The sequence below is a fragment of the Ambystoma mexicanum genome, chromosome 3p (genome assembly GCF_040938575.1).
Source record: "Ambystoma mexicanum isolate Mex_15411 chromosome 3p, UKY_AmexF1_1, whole genome shotgun sequence".
In the NCBI taxonomy this organism is placed as follows: domain Eukaryota; kingdom Metazoa; phylum Chordata; class Amphibia; order Caudata; family Ambystomatidae; genus Ambystoma; species Ambystoma mexicanum.
In genome coordinates, this window is record NC_090925.1 from 213,445,013 (window position 1) to 213,465,215 (window position 20,203).

A 20,203-nucleotide genomic window follows, 5' to 3' on the forward strand; every position below is an offset into this window, starting at 1 on the left:
TGTCTAATTTTTTTTTTAATACATGGTAACAATAATGGTTCTATTCCATATTTTAAGGTACCTTCCTACTCCTTCTGCACCTCCTTGAAATCACTCCTCATTCCTCACCATGACACCTTTTTCCCTTTCACTTTTCTCTCTCCCTCTAGGACCCCCTCATAGTTCTCCCTACCTTCCCCCTTCTCTCCTACGTACCTCTCTCCTACAACTGACTCACTTTACTCCTTATTTTCTCCCGCTTCCTTTCCTTCCCATCTTCCTCGTCTCCTTCATCCTCGTATGTAAATTGCCCTACTTACTGTTTACGGGTCTGATTCATACATATTGTTTGCTTCTTCTGTTTCATGTTGGATGTATTCTGGTTTAACTGTAAAGCGCTTTGGATTAAAAAACCATATAAATAAAATAAATACAAATACAAGTGACCCGGATGTATAGCATCAAGAAACTTGCCCCAGAGACTTAAGTGTACTTTTAAAATCACATTTAGAATTCCGCCTGGGCCACATGCCTTTGAGGTTTATTCTCCAGAATTGGGAACTGTTTGGATCTGACAAAAGTTAATCTTTCAGGGGCTGAGCACAGAGTTGTCTGAAATAATCAATCCAGGCCAACTCTGGGTTACTATTTGCTTGCATGATGGCGTGTTGCTGAGTATCATTATTTAACAATGCCCATAGCCCTCTTTTGTTTTAGAGCAAGGAGTTCAATCATTTGCTGACCTTTAATATATGCATTTATTCTTTACATCTTTAGTCAGTTTTTATATTTTTATTTGATTCTATGCCTTGCACTAACTTGAGCCTCCCAATGCATTTGCTGCTCTCATTGCCCCCTTTACGATTTCTGAGGTTTATGGCAAATGCATGCTCTCCTTTCTCCAGAAAAGGTTTTTGTTTCCACCTTCTTTGTTGGGCAAAACAATCGCACCTTTTTCTTAGTGGATCATTAAAATTGAGTCGCAAACATTTAATTTTCTTTTTATGAGAATCCCAACTATCCGACTACTTCAGCCAAGAATTCATCTGCGAAATAGTTTCTGGCTACCACTTCAAACTTCAAGTTACTGAATCTTCTATCCATAATCGTTTCCCTTTTAAAGTATTCATCGAATACTAAATTTAAATGTGCAATTTCACTCCTTGGGGATGTACTAACCAAATAAAAGCGGTGAGATGGAAATAGACATTTGAGTGCAAGGACAATGGAGACCATGTTGGCTGAATGGGATAATTCAGCTTTAGGTTTTCATTTCTTCATCAGGTTCCATTTAGCCATGAATTCTGACCAGTACATGCCTCTTGATTTATTTTTTTCTATTCAGCCTTACATCCTTCTCAGGGGGGGCGTGGAGGGGTTTATCGTAATTGGAGGACAATTTCCAGCCCTAGCCATCTGGGCAGTTGCAGTTAAAATCCCAGGCACAGATAATGTTAGGTAAATCGCCCCATCGCTATCCAATTTAACAGAATATTGTCCAACTCTGCTCTTAGATGGTCCTCACACTCAGACTTTGGATTGCAATATACATTATTGAATAGTATGTTGTCTTCTCTGTTGCGATTGTCACTAGATAAAATCTCCACCAACGTTGAAGCAGCACCACTATTTACAACCATTAACGATGCCCCCAGATCTACCTTTAAGGCCATTATTAGGCCTCCCACTGGTCTTCCCCTGGACCCTTTCTTAGCCTTTCTCAAAAAGATCTTGAAACCATCCATGACGGGTGGGTGTAATAAAAAATTAAAAAATTAAAATAAAAAATAATTATATATATATATATATATATATATATATATATATATATATATATATATATATTCATTAAAATGGTACTTGATGCTGACATTCAGACAACTATTGAAACCTCTTGTATTCCAACTTAACAAGAGTTGACACACAAAGCTCTTAACAAAGCTGCCCCAAGCTACCATGAGTTCCATGTTTAGCACGGATGGGTGCCAACGGGGGGGGCTGTAGGGAAGAAGGCCGCCCTGACCAGTCTTCATGATCGATTGCTGAAAACTTGCCTGCGACCAGATCTCTCAAACATTCAAACATTTTATTTGTGAATCTGAAGTAAAGGTTCGGCTCCAAGTCCCATGTCTTTATTCTTTTAGAGAATTTGATGCAGAGTTTGAAAACTGAAGCCATAATCATCCCACATATCAGCACCTCTAATATGGATTTTTTTGTATTTACTATTGCACAACTTTATAGGTACAAATAATGCCTGTTAGTCATATGTCCCGTCCCCTTTCCTGCAGCCTTGTGGGCGCCCCTACCCCTTTAAATTTAGTCCAGCATGCGGGGACGTGGCCCTGGCCGTGGGAACGCCAGTCAAGGCCCTGCCTCCCTTTTTCCGCACAGACGGTGTCGGACCTGGCAGCTAGGCGCACAGATTTTGTAACTGTCCGCTTGCTCCCAGTTTTATTTTTCAATCTTCACCTCCCTTCAGTGCCTCACCTCCCCCAGCGCATGTCGGATTCACAGGATGTGTGTTGTGCGAACTCTCGCCCCGGCCTTGGACTCCCATGCACTCTGTTTTGAGTGCCTAGGGCCCGACCACTGCTGGGACACATTGAAGAATCTGTTGTCATTTTGGAGGGAGATCTTCCACGCTTCCCCTCCAGGTCATCTTAGAGTTTATCTACAGGACCCCACATCAACACATGGGAGGGTTTTTTATTTAGGTACGTCTCCTCAGCATGGGGACTACTTCCCAGGGGTTTCTACTGTACCTTGGACTTTGGTTCTGGCAGGCCCGAGGCCTCCAAGGCTACCGGCTCTCGAGCCGAGGGGCCAGGGGGTACTTCTGGCCAGTCCACGGAGGAGGGGGATCAAGATCGTCCTCATTGACCCCAGGGGGCAAGGGATCAGAGTGTTCTACCTCCAAGAGTTGGTCCTTAGCACGATCCAGCATGACTATCTGCTCATTTGCTGAGGGCGCACACCCTACCGGAGCCACCTCAGAGATTGGGAGTCAAGTCTATTTGACTATCGCCCAGGAGGCCGACGGCTTGGGGATTACAGGAGCTACCTTTGAGGCTGCCACTTCTGTTTGTTTGTTTGTTTTATTTCTAATGCGCTCCAGACCCATGGGTAGAAGGGCGCAGCAGGTAGGATAATGCGAAGCTTACATCGTTACAGAATTTACAGGATACAGTGAAAGTTATACATATTATACAAGATACAGTAGTGGATATTATAGATATTATGCAAGTTATACAAATTATACAGGATACAGTAATAGTATACAAATGTGCAGGACCATCGTCGTGCAAGTCGATCAGTTCCATAGAGGATGGTACGCATAATGTCGTAAGACAGAGGAGAGGTCGAAATGTCGTAAAACATGTCGTAAAACAGAGGAGAGGGACCAGTGTCAGGTCTGAGAATACTATAAACCTGTGTCTAGTGGTCGTTGGAGATAAGATATTGGATGGCATTCCTTCTGAATAGTGGGTACGGCTGATCTGCTCTTAGATTGTTAGGTAATAGATTCCAGGTGTTGGCCGCCTTCACAGGGAATCTATTCCCACCGACCGTGGTTAGTTTAAATCTAGGTACTACCAGACAGTTAGTATTAGTAGCTCTCATTGGTCTGATGGAGGTTTTTTATTGTATTTTGTTCGTGAGGTAGCTTGGGGCAGCTTTGTTAAGAGCTTTGTGTGTCAAGGAGATCATTTTTAATTGAATTTTGTGGTTTGTAAATAGCTATTTGTGTTGACGTCTAATGGTGGAAATGTGTGCCCTTTTATTTATGCCCAGTGCGGCTTGCAAAGCATTGTTTTGGAGTGTTTGTAGTTTCTGGATGGTTGATTTGTTGGCGCCACTGTAAAGGGCATTACAGTAGTCGATCGTGGAGAGGATAAGTGCTCTAGCCAAGATCATGCAACTGTTAGAGAGGAAAGGCTTGCCTGCTCTTATCAGTTTGCAGGTGTAGGCGGTGGTGGAAGCCAAGGATTTAAGTTTTTTATCGAATGATAATGTGGAATCCAAGTAGAAACCGAGGGTTTTTACTTCCTTGGAGACCCTGATAAGGTTTCCATCAATATTGAAGGAAGGGAATTCCTGACTTAATTTTTTGGTGTTCTTATGTGTACCCAGGATTATCAACTCAGTCTTGTCGTCGTTCAAGCACAGGCCATGTGTGGCCATCCATGCTTAAACAATGAGATATACCCTGTTCACCAATTCCGAGTCCTTCCTATGATCCCCAGAAAGTGGGAGGAGAATCTGTGTATCATCTGCATAGTTAGTGTAGGTGATACCCAGAAGGTCCAGATCATCCAACAAGGTTTTGGTGAAGATATTGTATAGGGTAGGAGAGACACAGGAACCCTGGGGAACGCCACATGATATCGGGGTAGGGTCAGCTGCGGCCGAAGGGGAAAATACTCTCATAGTTCTTTTGCTTAGGAAAGATTCTAGCCACTTGATGGCCTCAGGAGAGAAGTGGGCAGCAGAGTCCAGGTGTTTACAGAGTACCTTGTGATCGACCAAGTCGAATGCTGCTGAGAGATCAAGTAGGAGCAGGAGTGCTGTTCCTACTCCATCTCTCAGCTCGTCGACCTGAGTCTTTAAATCAATCAAGGCGGTTTCCGTTCCATGAAGTGGATGGAAACCAGATTGTCTTGCTCCTAGAAGCTTATACAAGTCAAGGTGTTTTTGTATCTGAATATAGGCGGCTTTGTCCAGTATTTTGAGGAGGAATGGCACAGTGGTAATAGGGCGATAGTTGGTTGGGATAAGTGGGTCTACGGTCTGTTTTTTGAGAAGTGGGAGCACCCAGGAATGTTTTAAGTTGGCTGGGATAGTGCCTGATGTGAAGGAGGCATTGATTAATTTAGAAATAAATGGTGAGAGGTTTCTAGCTGCGTCTTTTATTAACTGTGCTGGGCAGGTATCGCCCTTGCAGTTAGATGGTTTGAGTGAAAGAATGATTTTTTTTAGTTCTAGTGGGGGGGTTTTTGCAAAGTGAAATTTGTTGTTTGCCTCTGGTGAGATGCTATGTGTAGAGGTGTTAGGGGAGTGCTGAAGATTATGCATATCTTTTTTTTGGTGTATTTTGGTTTGAAGTGTATTGATTTTATTTGCTAGCGCATTTTGAATGTCTGTGCACCAGGTCTTATCCTTGGTGACTAAGTCTGGTGTGACTATTGGTGACTGTAGTTCTTTCAGTATGGCGAAGAGTTCTCTCATGCTAGAATTAGAGTTAGTGATACGTTCATCATAGGAGTTTTTTGGCAAGGTTCACTTCTTTTTTAAAGTGAGAGGAGATAGAGGATAGTTTTGCTTTATTTTCGATAGAGGGACATAGTCTCCAGGAATTTTCACTTTTTCTTTTTAGGAGTCGTAAATCTCTTAATTGGGGCGTGAACCATTTGTTGAGGTGTGCTTTAGGTTTGCTTTTTCTAAGTTTGAGTGGGGCGTTTTTGTCCAGTGTGCTGAGCATAATCTTGTTATATTCTTCAACTAGAGGTGATGGAGGCTGTGATGTAATCTGCTATCCAGTCTAGTGTTCTCCCTTTGGAGTGAGTGGGTCTGTTAACTTTCTGAGATAGGCCTGATGCATTGATGGTATTGGCTATGTCTGAGGCTTGTTTGTCCATAGGGTCATTAAAGCCAAGGTTAAAATCTCCTAATAATAGAAGCTGGGAGGTGGGTTTAAGGTTGTTGGTAATTAGGCTATGCAAGTCCTCGTCAAAGGTGCCGAGAGGACCTGGGGGTCTATAAATTAAGTGGATGGTGAGGGTTTGTATATTATTTATCTGGAATTTAACCAAGATATTTTCACAAGATTGTAAGGTTTGAGGGGGGGGATGTTCTGAGAGGGAGGCTCAATTTGGAGATGATGGCGATTCCACCACCTCGTGTACCATCCCTATCTTGTCTTGTTATGGTGTAGCCTTCTGGAATGGCTAGCATTAACAAAGGTCCGGCTGCGTTATGTAGCCAGGTCTCGGTTACTGCCATGAAGTCCAGGTTGTGTTCTGTAAAGAGGTCGGCTATGTCAAGGGCATGGGCGACAAGGGATCTCACGTTAAGGAGTGCTCCTTTGAGTACTGGCGTCTCTTTGGGCATGTTTGCTTGGCTATGGGTAGTTATGTTGGTGTCTGAGGTCTTGAACTTTTGTTTTTTGATTGTAGTGACATTTGTTGTTACCGTCTGGTGTGGTTTTTGTAGGTAATTTGTTTTTAGGTTGGTTGGTGGTAAGGTTCTTCTAGGTGGTTCATAAAGTTGTGTGAGTCTTGCGCGAAGTTTAAGATTTCTGTCTAGTAAGGTGCATGGGAGGGAGGTGAAGGTTTCACCTCTGGCACTAATATTATTTGGTGGAGAGTTGGTAGGGTTATTAGTCACTATGTTGGGCAGCATATGTGGGATCAGGTCTGATACCGAGGCAGGAGATGCCGTGAGGATTTGGGTCATGGTGATAAAACTTAGAGTAACAGCTATAATGCTGTAGTGCAATAATGGATGCAGCATTTTCAATGAGTTCAGATATGTGCATGTGGGTGCTTACGACTATAGGCAGGATAGGGCGTTCACTATCAAGGCACAAATGGTCATTCAGTGTCAAGGAGCATGTGGGCATTCAGTAGCGAGGCACATATAGGCTAGGCGGGGCATTCACTAACAAGACACAAATGGGCAATTCAGTAGCAAGGCACATCTAGGCTAGGAGAGGCATTCACTAGCAAGGCACAAATGGGCAATTCAGTGGCAAGGCACATCTGGGCTAGGTGAGCCATTCGCTAGCAAGGCACAAATGGGCAATTCAGTGGCAAGACACATATAGGCTAGGTGAGACATTCACTAATAGGGGCGCAGCAGGGTGCGGCGCAGGGCTCAGCGTAGGTTAAATGTGGTCTAATGGCGACCATAGGGCACGACACAGAGCTCAGCATAGGTTAAATGTGGTCTAATGGCGACCATAGGGCACGGCACAGGGCTCAGCGTAGGTTAAATGTGGTCTAATGGCGACCATAGGGCACGACACAGGGCTCAGCGTAGGTTACATGTGGTCTAATGGCGACCGTAGGGCACAACACAGGGCTCAGCGTAGGTTAAATGTGGTCTAGTGGCGACCATAGGGCACAACACAGGGCTCAGCATGGGTCAAAGGGAGATTGAAGATGACCATGGGGCACGATACGTAATACTTTGGAAGAGCAGGTCACTACGAGATATCCCGATAGCAGAAATGCGGTACGCCAGCCGATGGGTGGGGTGGACTATGGAGATTGTGAAATCAGTCTTGGGCGGGGGTGCTAGGACAATCAGGCAGCTCATGCAAGGACAATATTGAACGTTTGCCTATAGGTTTCTAGCACTGCTTCCAGACTAATTCCTCAAATGTAGTCTGTGGGCGACCCTAGGGCACAACACAATAATCAAGTGTGGTCTGTAGGCGACCAAAGGGCACAGCACAAATTAATCAGGTGTGCTCTGTGGGCCACCAGAGGCATGGCACTAATCAACTTGCATTTTTCAGACAGGTGCATCAGGGCACATGAGAGGGGAGCATACAAGCAGACACAGCAGTGCAGTAAGCATAAGTACACGTGGAGCAGCTACTGGCAAAGTAAGTCAAACAATATAGCAGGGCTCTCTAAGAGGACTGCGTGCAGGCAGAGTCAGCAAAGGGATGGTTAATCAGGTAATACAAGTAACTGAAGTCGTATTCAAAAGTCAGGGGAGCATCCAAACAAGGTGAGTAGATGGGTGGGTGAGATGCAATATGCAGACAGTTCAATAAGCGTGCAAACTCTTACAGTTTTGAAGGCAGGAGGGGGTAGTTGTCAGCCCATCAGTACCTCAGAAGAGTGGAACTTGATGATGGACCAGTCTGAGAAGTCCGGAGGGCTGGCAAGGCGGCAACCCCGGCAAAACAGGCTCAAAACAGGAGCTGGCCTTGCCTCCCGAGGGCCTTGGAGGGAGAGGGCCGGCTTCGCCTGCCGGCGGCCAATGGGATGCAATATGGGCCTGGTGACCAATCAGCTGGCCTCAGGGGGGCCTGGTTAGGTGGAAGGGGTTGTATACAGCAGGCGGTCGGCCATCTTGGAAGAGCTAGGTACCTTGTGTACCATAATGGCGGCGGGGGCTCAAAATTGCATTTTGAGAAAATAAAATGCGTTTATTTTCCTTTCTAGGAATCGGATTCTATGTGTGCTCGGCTCGAGTAAAAAGAGTGCTATGCACCCGATTTTCGTAAGGTTGTGCTAATGGCATCAACGCTTGCCATAATTCGTGGTGGTCAAGGCTGGGCATCTGGTGTCCTCCGTGGGTCCCCTGCTCCTGCAGGGACCTGACCTGGAGCTCCTGCTCCACAGGTGGGCGGTAGAGACTGCATGTTCAAGCACCAAGGTGTGTTTTCCCATGTCTGAGACAGCATAGGCCCTTCGTGCCCTCCTTCCCAGGGCATGGCGCAAGGCCATAAGTTGGAGGATAAGCATGCGGCGGAGCCTTCTAGACCGGTGGACATCTTAAATTCGGATCAGGACCTACCTGGTCTTGCCGATAGAGTGGGCCCTGCAAGAAGTTTCCAGTCCCTTCCCATCTGGAAGCGGCGGCCGACTTTATGGTACAGGCGGTTGGTGGTCTCAGGGATACATTTACCCATCACAGCCTTATGGCTCCACGCCTCAGCGTTTCGATCGGGAATAGAAGCCTAGCGTTGTGGAGGTCCGGCCCCCTCGGGATCTGACGGCTTACAAGGATCATTTCTTGAGCGCTTGCTTCTCATGCATTTCCAGCAGATGACTGGGCACCTTAATGATATAGTCAAGGAGGTGATCCCGCAAGTCGTGCCTTCTAGGCCTCCACCTATGTGCCCTCCGCCATTGCCTCCAGCGCAGTCGGTGCCTGTCTCTCCAGTCCATGCCTATCGGTTATCCAGACCCCCACCCCCCCCCCCCCCCCCCCCGCGCCTCTTCTTACAACCAATGCCTCCCCCACAGCAGCCATTGGACCTGTCTTTGGGTCTGGATCAGGGGGGATCCTCCTGGAACCTGTGTCCCAAGGCCCAGACTCCCCTCCATCTGAGGAAAAAAGGGGGGGGGGTGCAATGGCGTTGATGATGACACCCAGACGACGAACCCTCCGCACCTGTAAAGGCTTTTTATGACTGCCATCACAGCCTTGTAGAGGGAGCTGAGAGTGCTAGCACAGGTTTTGGGCAAGTGCACCACGAGCTGTTCAGGCATTCCACTCCAGAAGAATGTCCTGCAGGTGGCGAGGGAAGTCTGGGAGAAGCCCATGGGGCAACGCCCAGATGAACAAGTAATTAGGGCACATTCAAGCTGGTGGATGGAGGGGGGGGGGGCAATCCGCCTAGCCTCCCACTCTCAGCCCCACTCTTCAGTGGTGGCTGTAGCCCTGCTGTATACTAAACCATTGTCTTCTTCTGCGGCAGCCTCCTCCAGTTGTCTGTCCAAAGAGGACAAGGTCCTTCAGTCATTTGGCAACCAGTGCTATGTTATCTCAGGGCTGCACTTGCGGCAAGCGAATGCGGACTCCCTACTAGCCGCGGCTAACCAGAAGCGGTGGCGGGAGCTGGGGGAGTATCTGCCAAATCTCCCTCTGGAGAGACAAGCCGCCTTCATGACTGGCCTGGCGGATGCCCAGGCGATTGTGTAGGACCTCCTGGAGTCTTCGGTCTTCCACATCGACACAGCCAGCAGTGGGCTGTGCCTGAGGGTCGAGATGAGACGGACGGTGTGGATGCATGCCACTAAGTTATCATAAGATGTGCAAGAGTGGATCCTGCACCTTCCCTTCGAGGGCTGTGACCTTTTTCATTCATCCACCGATGATGAGTTGACAAAGGAGAAGACATCCACACAAACCGCCAAGTCTTTGGCCATCCTGACTAAGCCAGGGCAGAAGTCCTTCCCTCCGTCTCTGGGCGGGACCAACTTCAAACCCTGCGCTTTCACCCGCTTCAAATGGTTTCAGGGCTGTGGTACACAGAAGTCTGACAGGTCACCCAGGCACTACACGAGAAAGCAGCAGAGGACTTTGCATGTTTTTTTTCCCACCTCCGCTTCCACCTCAGACGCCAAGAAGCAGCAACGTCACGGTCGGGGAACACACTTGCCTGTAGGGGGCTGGCTGGCTCTCTTTCAGGACAGCTGGAAGCGTTATTTCGAGAGTCCTTGGCTCCTTTCCATAGTCTCCACTGGCTTATCTTCCTCTTTTCCTCTACCATCCTCTCCTACTCTGTCAGATAGGGTCCCTGGTCCTTATACAAGAACAAGAGATCCTTTCTCTTTTGGAGATTCAGGCGGTGGAACCGGTTCCTCAGTCAGTCAGGGGCTCTGGCCTCTACTCCATGATTTTTGCAGTACCGAAGCATAACCAGGCTGGCCTGATGTTACTTCTGGACATGTCATTTCTCAACCTGTCTTTACCGCTCCAACACTTCAAGATGATTACTGCCTGCACACAGCAGAATAGAGGAGTTCCCTAGACCTCAAGGATGCGTACCTTCATATCCCCATCTACCAGTCACATCGGAAATTTCTGCAGTTCACGATTGTGCCACTTCCAGTACTTGGCCTCAATTTCGACTCCTTGTGTGTTTACGAAGCTGATAAATGCAGTGGCTGGTCTCCTCTGCCTGGAGGGCCATCACCTATACCCTCTCTGGACAACTGGCTGGTCGGGCCCAGTTCACCTGAGGGGGAGGTGCATTCTTGCCAATGGCTGGCAGATGTTCTTCACCAGCTGGGTTTTTCCCTCAACCGACGGAAGTCGCAGCTGTCTCCCTCCCAGGATCTGGTGTTCCATGGAGTGGGCTGGGACATGGCGGTACAGTGGGTGTTCCCCACACCTGAGGGGCTCCTCGCCCTTTGCAAGGAGATGGGGCGCTTTCAAGGCCAACTCAACAACCTCTGCTTGGTGGTTCCAGCACCTTCTGGGACTGATGGCATCTTGCGTGCTCACAGTCCAGCACGCCCGCCTCACAATGAGGTTCCTCCAGCTCCACCCTATGCCAATTGGGACCAGGAAACAGGGTTGCAGTGGGACAGGATCCCAATCCCCCCGCTCCTCCTCCCGAATGTTTGCTGGTGGCTGCTGACCTGCAATGTGGCAGTGTGATCCCCCTTTACCTGATCGAATGTGGTGACAACGGATTCCTCACAGTTTGACTGGGGGCTACTCTGGAGAGCTACTCCATTCATGGTCCATGGCAGAGGCCCTCCTGCATATCAATCTGTTCGAACTCAGGGCAGTGGGCCTGGCGCTCAAGGCCTTTCTGCCTCAGGGACACTGCAGTTCTGGTCAGGACCGACAACTCCACGACAATGTTTTAACTGAACAAGCAGGGGGCACCCATTCCCCTCTACTGTGCTTGGAGGCAATCTGGGAATGGACCCTTATGGTAGGCATATGGATTTCAGCAGTCCACCTCCCGGGGGACAGCAACACAGAAGCGGACCAACTCAGCCGCTTGGGGTTCAACACCTACAAGTGGGAGTTAAACATCGACTTTTTGTTGCCTCTGTTCCAGAGATGGGGGTTTCTGAGTCATGGCTTGTTAGTATCTCCTCTGAATTCGAAGTACTGCTGCTTTGCCTCTTGGGTGGGCTGGGGGCAGGGCTCTGTGGGGGACACGTTCCAGCTCTGCAGGCACAGCCGCAGATGCTATGCGTTTCCTCCTCCACCGTTGCTCCAGCAGATCCCCTGCAAGTTCCGGACTTCGGTGGGCTGCAGCATAATCCTGATTGCTACGCACTGGCCATAGTGGGCCTGATTCTTGGATCTACTGGTGATGTGCTCCCAGGGACCGGCCCACCTTCCGATCGCCAGCAGGGGCATCCTGACGCAGCAGGGCAGGGCGGTGGAGCATCTGCACCTGGCCAGGCTGGCCCTAGCGGCCTGGGTCCTGACCAGCAGAAACTCCACCAGGCTCAGTTCTCGGAGGACAACTGGGACATCATTCAGGAGGCCATCTACGCATGCCCAGTACAAGAGAAAGGGGGCGAGATTCTGCCACTGGGCTAGCCGCAAGGGGCTTGACCCCCTGACCTGGTCATTGGCTGGCCTTTTCCGCACATCTGGCTCGTTCCGGCGTTCAAGTCAACACCTGTCGCACCTATCTGGAGGCCATTGGGGCCTACAGTAATTCGCCAGAGCACATTTTCTCAGCGGTCAACCTAGTGGTTAAGGTGGGTTGTCCAGGCTTTTCTTTCCGGTGCACAGGCCCCATCCCGTCTGGAACCTTAACGTGGTTCTGGCAGCCTTGCAGTGCAGGCTGGTTGAGCCAATGGCCTTGGTGACACTAAAGACAGTGTTGCTGGTGGTGCTCGCTTCGGCGTGCAGGGTCAGAGTGCTGCAGGCTCGATCTTCATGCAAGCGTTTCACAGTGACAAGGTCATCTTGCGCACTCATCCTAATTTCTTGCCCAAGGTGTTCACTCCATTCCATTTGAATCAGGAAATCTGTTTGCTGGTGTTTTTCCCGCTCCCGCAGTCGGATGCCGAAAGGGCTTTGCGTATACAGCCATTGGCAAACTGCTTCTTGAGGAGATTCACGCCCATGCTGTCCGAGCTAAGGCCATGGCTCTCTCGTTTCAGAGGCATGCTTCTGGGGATATCGGCAGAGCAGCTACTTGCACCACTCTGGCTTTCTGTAAGCACTATTCCCTGGATTCCAGCGCCAGTGAGATGCATAGTTCGGTCAGGTGGTTCTGAAGAACCTTTTTGCTTCATCCTAGATAGGCAGGTTATCACAACCCTACCCTATGGTCCCAGTGGAATCGCCCACAAGAATGGAGGAAAGGGTACAGGATATATGAGTAATTAAAGTTACTCACTGTAGTGACTAGAGTACTCACTAGAGTAGTCCACTTCACTCCATATGTTCCACCCACCTTCCCCCGTCAAGGGCTTAAATATTCAGTATAGCCAGGTATTCAAGCATCCGATGTGTTAAAGGGGGACTGAGGTGAGGTGCTGGAGGGTGAGCCCTTTTGGGGGCGTTCCCACATTCAGGGCTGCGCCACAGTGCGCTCGACTAAATTTAAAGGGGAAGCTCAATTATTCGCTGCCAAAGGTTATGGTATTGTCCCCATGTTGGGGGATGCCCACAAGGATGGAGGAAAGGGGACTAAGCACTATGAGTACTCTATTCACTACAGTGAGTAACTTTAATTATTTTAGGAGAGCACTGCTGTCAAAGTACACATTTCGCTCTTATGTTTACGTAATGCCCATGGGGGTATTATTTATATTGCATAACCTCTTTTATACTTTTCATGTGTTTCAAGACTTGTTTGTACTCTTGGGTCATTTGCACATCTTTGCCCTTCGATGTCTGTTAGTAGAGCATCATTCATGTGTGGTATACTCGTTGGCTTAAAGCGCTATATAAATCTAAATAAATACAAATACCTAAAGCCTATAGTAGAGGAGTAGAGTTTGCGAGGCGGTTAAATTATGGAAATTAATGAGCTCCATTTCGAATTTGTGTTACTGATCAATTTGATGTCAAAGCAGTCGATTATGAATCCCATAATCCTCTTCCATGTCAAGTTACGAGGATACAGCAATTCAGAAAGTCAAGCAGTTGCTAATGTCTTTCTGTGCAAGTCCTACACTACAATGTATACTTGACTAGTGAACTATCAGTCTTTACCCATATAACTAAGTTAATTTAAACAAACTTTAATACATAATTTCAACACAACACTGGGGAAATACTCCACCACCGTTGAGACAGCCTCTAACAGCAGGAGCAAAGCCCTCTTTGAAGTAGTAAAGCATTGTACCTCACCTGACCCCAAAGTACCAGCATCTCAAGAAAAATGTATGAACACATTTTTATTGAAAAATCCGAGACTGTTGAATCAACCACTCAAAGCATTAGCATCCCCAGCACCTTGGCGCACACACTGCCGCCGATCTGCACCGAATTCTCTCCTCTGTCCCGCGAATCTCTTAAAAATGATTGCCTCCCTCAAACCTACTTCCTACTCTCAAATAATTATGTCCTCCATCATTAAACACCTGACGGACCCAGCATTCAATGCACTCCTCTGCATCATCAATGCCTTCCTCGCAGAGGGATCATTCCCAGACACCCTCAAGACTGGTCACATACGACCTCTTTTGAAAAAACCAACCCTAGATCCAGACGACCTGGCCAATTACAGGCCCATAACGAACCTCCTGTTTATTGGCAAAACCTTGGCAAAAGTAATTGCTATTCAACTACTTGCTTGAATCTAACAACTCCACCTCCTAAATGACTGTCACTTCCACCCAAAGTGTAGCATCAAGACATCCACCATCCAGGTGGTGGGTGATGCTCTCCAAATCATGGATACGGGAGACTCGTGCCTGCTCGGATTTTCTGGCATTGGCCTGAATTGTTTTACTTACTACCTCTCAGGCAGACACCAGGCTCCATCCTCTCACCATTCCTTTTTTACCTTGATATAGAGCCTCTGGGCACTCTCATCAAAGATCCCAATATAGAAATCCAACAATACGCAGATGATGCTCGTTTGTAAATGAGAAAATAGCACGCAGGACATCCTTCGTCTCTGTGATAAACTAGCCATCATCCAGTCCTGGATGTCGATTGCCTAACTCAAACTAAATCCACCCAAGACTGAATCTCATCGGTCCACCCATGAAAAAAATAACTTGTCCAACAGTGGCTCAGTGATATGCGCCTAGAAGGATTTGATCTATAACTCTTAGACTCAGCAAAATCCTTAGGCATCCCTATTGATGGCAATCTCTCCTTGCAGAAACATATAGCCAAGAAGGCTCAAATAGCATCGCTCAGAATCTCTACCCTTTGAAAAATCAAACCCTTGATCCCACTGCAGGACTTGCACACCGTAGTGCAGGCTCTTGTGGTCTGGCACATCTATGGGGGGGAAATGCTCTCCTGACAGAGCTCCCAGCTGATAACTTGGTTACCCTAAAGGCAGTCCACCACGCTGCAGCACGTCTTATTATGGGAGCACGGAAATGTGCCTGATTTGCCCCCCCCCAACCCCACCCCAATACTACGTGAACTACATTTGTTTCCATTTAAAGCCAGGATACTGTTAGACTGCATGTATCATCTACAAAGCAGTTATGAGTAGCACACCAGAGTACCTGGCGGCTAAGCTCCACATATGTGGGGCACATGCTCCTCGTCCAGCAATTCGACCAAATGGCTTGAATCCAAACTCGCCTGCAAAGAGACCCGTAAACAATCCTGCTCTTGTCATGCACTCACCCTCTGGAACTCTATCCTGGTGTCTGCTTGGAATGCCCCAACAATTCTCCAGTTTTGCAAATCTCTCAGAACATGACTTTTTGACCAACACCTGACCAAGGACTAATTGCAGTGGGCACACATACTGACGCATAGTCCTCCTAGTACTGCGCTACTATTAAAAGAAGCCAGCCCCCCACACTCTTTACAGTACTCTGCTGCTCTCGAGCTAGGTCTGCGCTGTAAACAATAAAATAAAATTTTTAATAATACTACATAAAAACCATAACCATAATTGTAATCATTGGCCATTGTTTATTTTATGAAAAGTGAACCAGTCTTGCATTTAGTTTCCAAGATGAAAATTGGGGATGCATCTTTAAAATAACATTACGGTGGTGGTTTGAGCAGTGTTTTGTTTTACTAGTTTGTCTGCATCAGGCATGGTGCGACTTGCAGTGTTCGTGGACTATCCCTTAATTTTGTGGGCTTTTGATTTACCAGGTTTAGACTCTTAACTGGTAGCAGATAGGTAACAATGACTCTTCCCAGAGGTCTGCTATGGTTGAAATTCTCTGCTCTACCTCGGGATGGCATTATCTGTACAGGGAAATGCATACTGATACGGTAAGACAATGATCTCCTGTTTAGCGTGTTCAAGGTAGCACTTCACTGAGAGCAGGTTACGTTGTGGACGTTTCAGAGGAACGATTTCAGTGAGGATTACTGTCGGAGATCTATCTCCTCTGACAGAACATTCAATGGTAATTGTTACAGAGAATATTGCAGTACTGAAATGGGTCCACTCAAAGGTCTAATCTGGCAGGTGGTCAGCTAATGTGATGGGAATAGTGAACATTCCAATGATGCCAACATAGTTTCTTTTATCTTGTAGGACGGAGCGGCAGTGGAGGGATCTTGCACATTGCCTCACTCTCCTTCCATTCTCAGAGCGCGGCCTTCGAAAGATGCAGGAGAACTTTGAATGCTTTGGGGATAAACTGACAGAGGATATGGTGTTCAACTCCTTTGTGACAGTTGTTGGGAAGATGCGCCGAGGGGCCAAACCAGAGTTGAAGGTGAATGAATCTACAGAGGGTTTTAATGGGAAGTGGGGCTGTCTTGTTTTTATTTTTATGACCACAGCTTTGTTTTCCTGTTACTAAGGTGCTGATTGACGAATTTGAGCAGAAGCTTCGAGCGTGTCACAGCAGGGGAATGGAGAACATGGAGGATTTCGTGGACACACAGGAGGGCGCCATGCCACCACCGCCTACAGCTGCAAAAAGTGCCAAGAAGAACCCAACTGGTGAGACACACAACATCTGTATTCTGTTACCTCCAAGTCACGGGTTCCTGTTTGGACCTGTCGTTTTGCACGGCCTCCTTGCATTTGTGAATACTTTTGTCCCTGTCCTATCTTGATGCCTCTTTGACCCACCCATCATAAAGCAAAGTATTCAGAACTAGAGCTTCCTATCGCCTCAATGGCCTCCACTGTGCCCGACCATCGAATTCTACCCTTCTGCGTTAAGTCAGGATGTTTTATACCTGTCACTCATTCATATGTTCTCTTCCCTTTTTCTACCTTTTGCAGGGAAGAGGCGTCCTCTTTCAACAAGGAACGCCAATGCCCAAAATGAAGAGGATGACTTCACAACACCTAAACCACGGGCCAGCCGCAAGGGACAAACAACTCGCAAGAAACTGGCTGTGTCATTTTCAAGCGACGAAGAGTCTGAGGAGGAAGGTAAGTGTTAGAATTGGGTGACGCAGTTGTAAATGGCATATGTAAACTTATCTTGCTTTTGTTTGGCTTCCCGTATGGTATGCCTTTGAGTATTTTTCAGAAAATCATGGTCAATGTTTGGATTTTCAGAATCAGCCACCCTATTCTGGTGAACCAGGAAAGACACACTCTTATCTGGGTTGTGTGATTGAGCAGCAAGGCTTAAACTTGGGAGAATGGTAAAGTGGTGAAGGTTTCAGTTAGACACAAAGGGCGCTTTTAATAAGACAAGTTGTGCAGAATGTATGAAAATACAATGTATTAAGCCTTGAACACTCTTGGTATATTTTTAGCTTGTTATGTACGGTGAATTACTATTATTACATTTGGGGAGCTCTAGCTACAGAGCGCCAAAACTTTACTTTTGAACACAGTTCAAGTAATCTTAGCAATGCTAGTGTCACAAAACAGGTCAATACAAAACAAGGTAACTAATGACCAAACTGGAGAATGAATATGTAAGAAAGAAAGGAGTTTGGAACGCCATACGCAGCCTGATCAACATAATACACTTTAAACTTTGTTCCCTAGATAGACGGGACTAGTGCCCAGAGTTACAAGTGCCAATGCAGCTCTTTTCTGAGGGCTAGGAGTCTTTAAAGCTCCATGAGGCCGCGAAGTGCAGCTGAATCCTCCTCATCCTCCATCTCGTGTGTGGGATGGCTAATAGGACCGCTGCCAAGAGATCCAGGAGATGCTGGTACCACCATGCCAAGGTCACTTCTCTGCCGAGGAAGTGAATGGTGGGCCTCTTGATGTCCGAGATCTTGTCGTCCGATGGAAATACCTTCTCGGAACACCTGCCCCAGATGAGGCCCAAGAATGGCAGTCTGCATGGGCTGCAGCTGCAACTTCTTGAGGTTGAGCGAAAATCCCACATTGTGCAGTGTGTTCATGAGGGCATGGGAAGAGTGGTGAACCTCTTCTGGAGATGTAGCCCTGACGAGCCAGTCGTCAAGGTATTGGGTAGATGTGGAGGCCCTTGGCTCTGAGCAGGGCAGCCACAGTATTCCTGATTCTGTTAAAGACTCTGGGGGCCGAGTTGAGGCTGAAAGGAAGGACCTTGTATTAGAAATGGTAGCCCATGATCCCGAACTATAGGAAAGAACGATGGGGCTGCAGAATCGGGATGTGTAGGTACACAGATCCAGGGAGCACATCCAGTCTCCCTTGCACAATGTCTCTGCTATAAAAGCTGGTGTAACCATCTTGAATTTTTGTAGAGGTAAGGAGAGGTTGAGGGTGGAAAGGTCCAGCACAACTCTTGGGCCTGCCTGGTTCTTTTTCTGAATAGTGAAAATCCTGGAGTAAAAGCCCAAGCCTCGCTGGGAGGCTGGGACTTCCTGCACTGCCTGGCTCTCTACAAGCGACGGATCTCCGCCAGAAGAGTTGCTGTCCCAAATTGAGGGAAGGAGGGAAGAGTGTGGGATGGGTAGGCGGTACCCCGTGGATACTACAGAGAGGATCAAGGGGTCCACGAAATTCTGGTGCCAGAAATGTGTATGGAGGGCAAGCCTACCCCCCTCCACCCCACACGTGGACCCGAAGGGGCGTGCCATGCCTTATTTCCCTCGGAGGCTGTTGCAGAGGAGGGGGACTGGAAAAAGGCCTTACTCCCTCCTTGCAGTCCCGCCTTGAAACGTGATTGGCTCTGCGTAGGGAGTTCCGGGAGGAAGTCTGCAATTTCCCGCCATAACCTTTGGTTAGCGGCAGCCAGCATGGCAACGGCGTTGGCCCGACGAAGATGCAAGGCCGCGTTGGAATACAGCTTCTTCCCGTACGCCTCCAAGATCTTCTCCTCCTTGCCTAACAGTGCCGCCGCGGAGGAGGCTGAGGACAACTGAGGCTTAGAGTATAGTGATGCCGCAGCGATCACCGAGGAGTGTGGCTGAGGATGGGCCGATAGCAAGAGTGTATCCCCCTCCATCTGCCTGCACTTGGCGTGGATTGACCGGCTGGACCGAGTGGGGCTTGAGCCAACCCTCCTTGGCCAGGGAGACTACATCGGTCTGCAGTGCAATTCCTGTTTTGGGTGAGGGGCGTCACGTGAGGACTTCAGCAAGCACCCCCTCCGTTGGTTGCTCGACTTCGGGTTGAGGTAGGCCCAGCCCTGCAGGACGTTCCTGGAAGGCCCTAGCTGAGGATGGCGCGTCAGGATCATCATCATCATCATCATCATCCTCCTCCTCATCCTGTGGGTCAGGAGAATGCTACGTAAGGGAGGAGTAGCGGGAGCCGGAGGCTCGGGTACGGGGACCAGAGACTGAGGCTGGTACGGAACCGCTTGAGGAATCTGCTGGGGAGCCGGAGGCAGAAGCTGCGCCGGGGCGCTGGCGGAGGAGCCTGTGGTGCTGGTAGCATCGGAGGGAGCACGTCCCTGATGGCATCCCTGAGGATAACCCCCGTACGAGGGGACTTCATGAGCCCGAGGAACCTCTCAAAGAACCTGTCTTCACAGTGGAGTGGTTGGGGGGTACAGACGGGGTTGCAGGAGGCTGCTGGAGCCGCTGCGTACCGTGCCTGTACGGACGCAGCGGGAACTTGCCCTGCGCAAATGAAGGATGGTCTGTAGGCCATGTACCTGGTTGATGCCAGTCCCACCTTGACAATCGTTCTTTGCCGAACTGCTGGAGTGGCGTCGGACGGGGGTGATGTCTGGCACAGTGTCCATTTTTTCGAGCTGCCTGCCACGTGTTGCTCAGCTCGCTGTGCCCAGCCTCCTCCAAGACTCGAGTGTGGATCGTGAGGCCTACCCTGCTCCTCAGTCCTAGACCCGGTACGTGTGACACCCTCGGCCCGTGGGCCGGTAGAGCTGCGTTTAGGCGCCCTCTCGGCCGAATTGCCAGTACTAGGACGTGGCCCTTCAGACATAATGCCGGTAAAAGGGCAGAGCCCCTCGGGTGGAGACATGGTCCAAGAACCTTCTGGTCCCTCAAAACTGTCACCGGGAGGATCCGAGGATCCCTCAGCCAGTAGGCAGGTAGCTGGAGCAGCCTCGGTGCATGTACTGGTACAAGGACTTGCGCGGTCCTGCCTGCGCGGGTGAGTCCTTGGGGAAAGAGTCTCCCTTGTGGGGTGCTATGGAGAATAGAGGCCCTACCTTGGGCCTGGCTTGATGTTTCACGAAGTTCGAGGTCTTTTGGAGGCGACTTCTGGAAGAGCTCCCTCCACCTGGCTAGTCTGTTC

At 48.7% G+C, this 20,203-nt stretch overlaps 1 protein-coding gene across 2 annotated transcripts in view; it reads left to right on the forward strand.

The window, feature by feature from the left end:
* Window positions 1–20,203, forward strand: part of NCAPD2 (non-SMC condensin I complex subunit D2) — a 565,387-nt gene that overhangs the window by 494,856 nt on the left and 50,328 nt on the right. For both annotated transcript variants that reach the window (XM_069650673.1, XM_069650674.1), the window contains exons 29-31: window positions 16,124–16,307; window positions 16,396–16,537; window positions 16,826–16,978. In XM_069650673.1, the coding sequence (XP_069506774.1) occupies window positions 16,124–16,307; window positions 16,396–16,537; window positions 16,826–16,978 (479 nt within the window). The remainder of the gene's footprint in view (window positions 1–16,123; window positions 16,308–16,395; window positions 16,538–16,825; window positions 16,979–20,203) is intronic.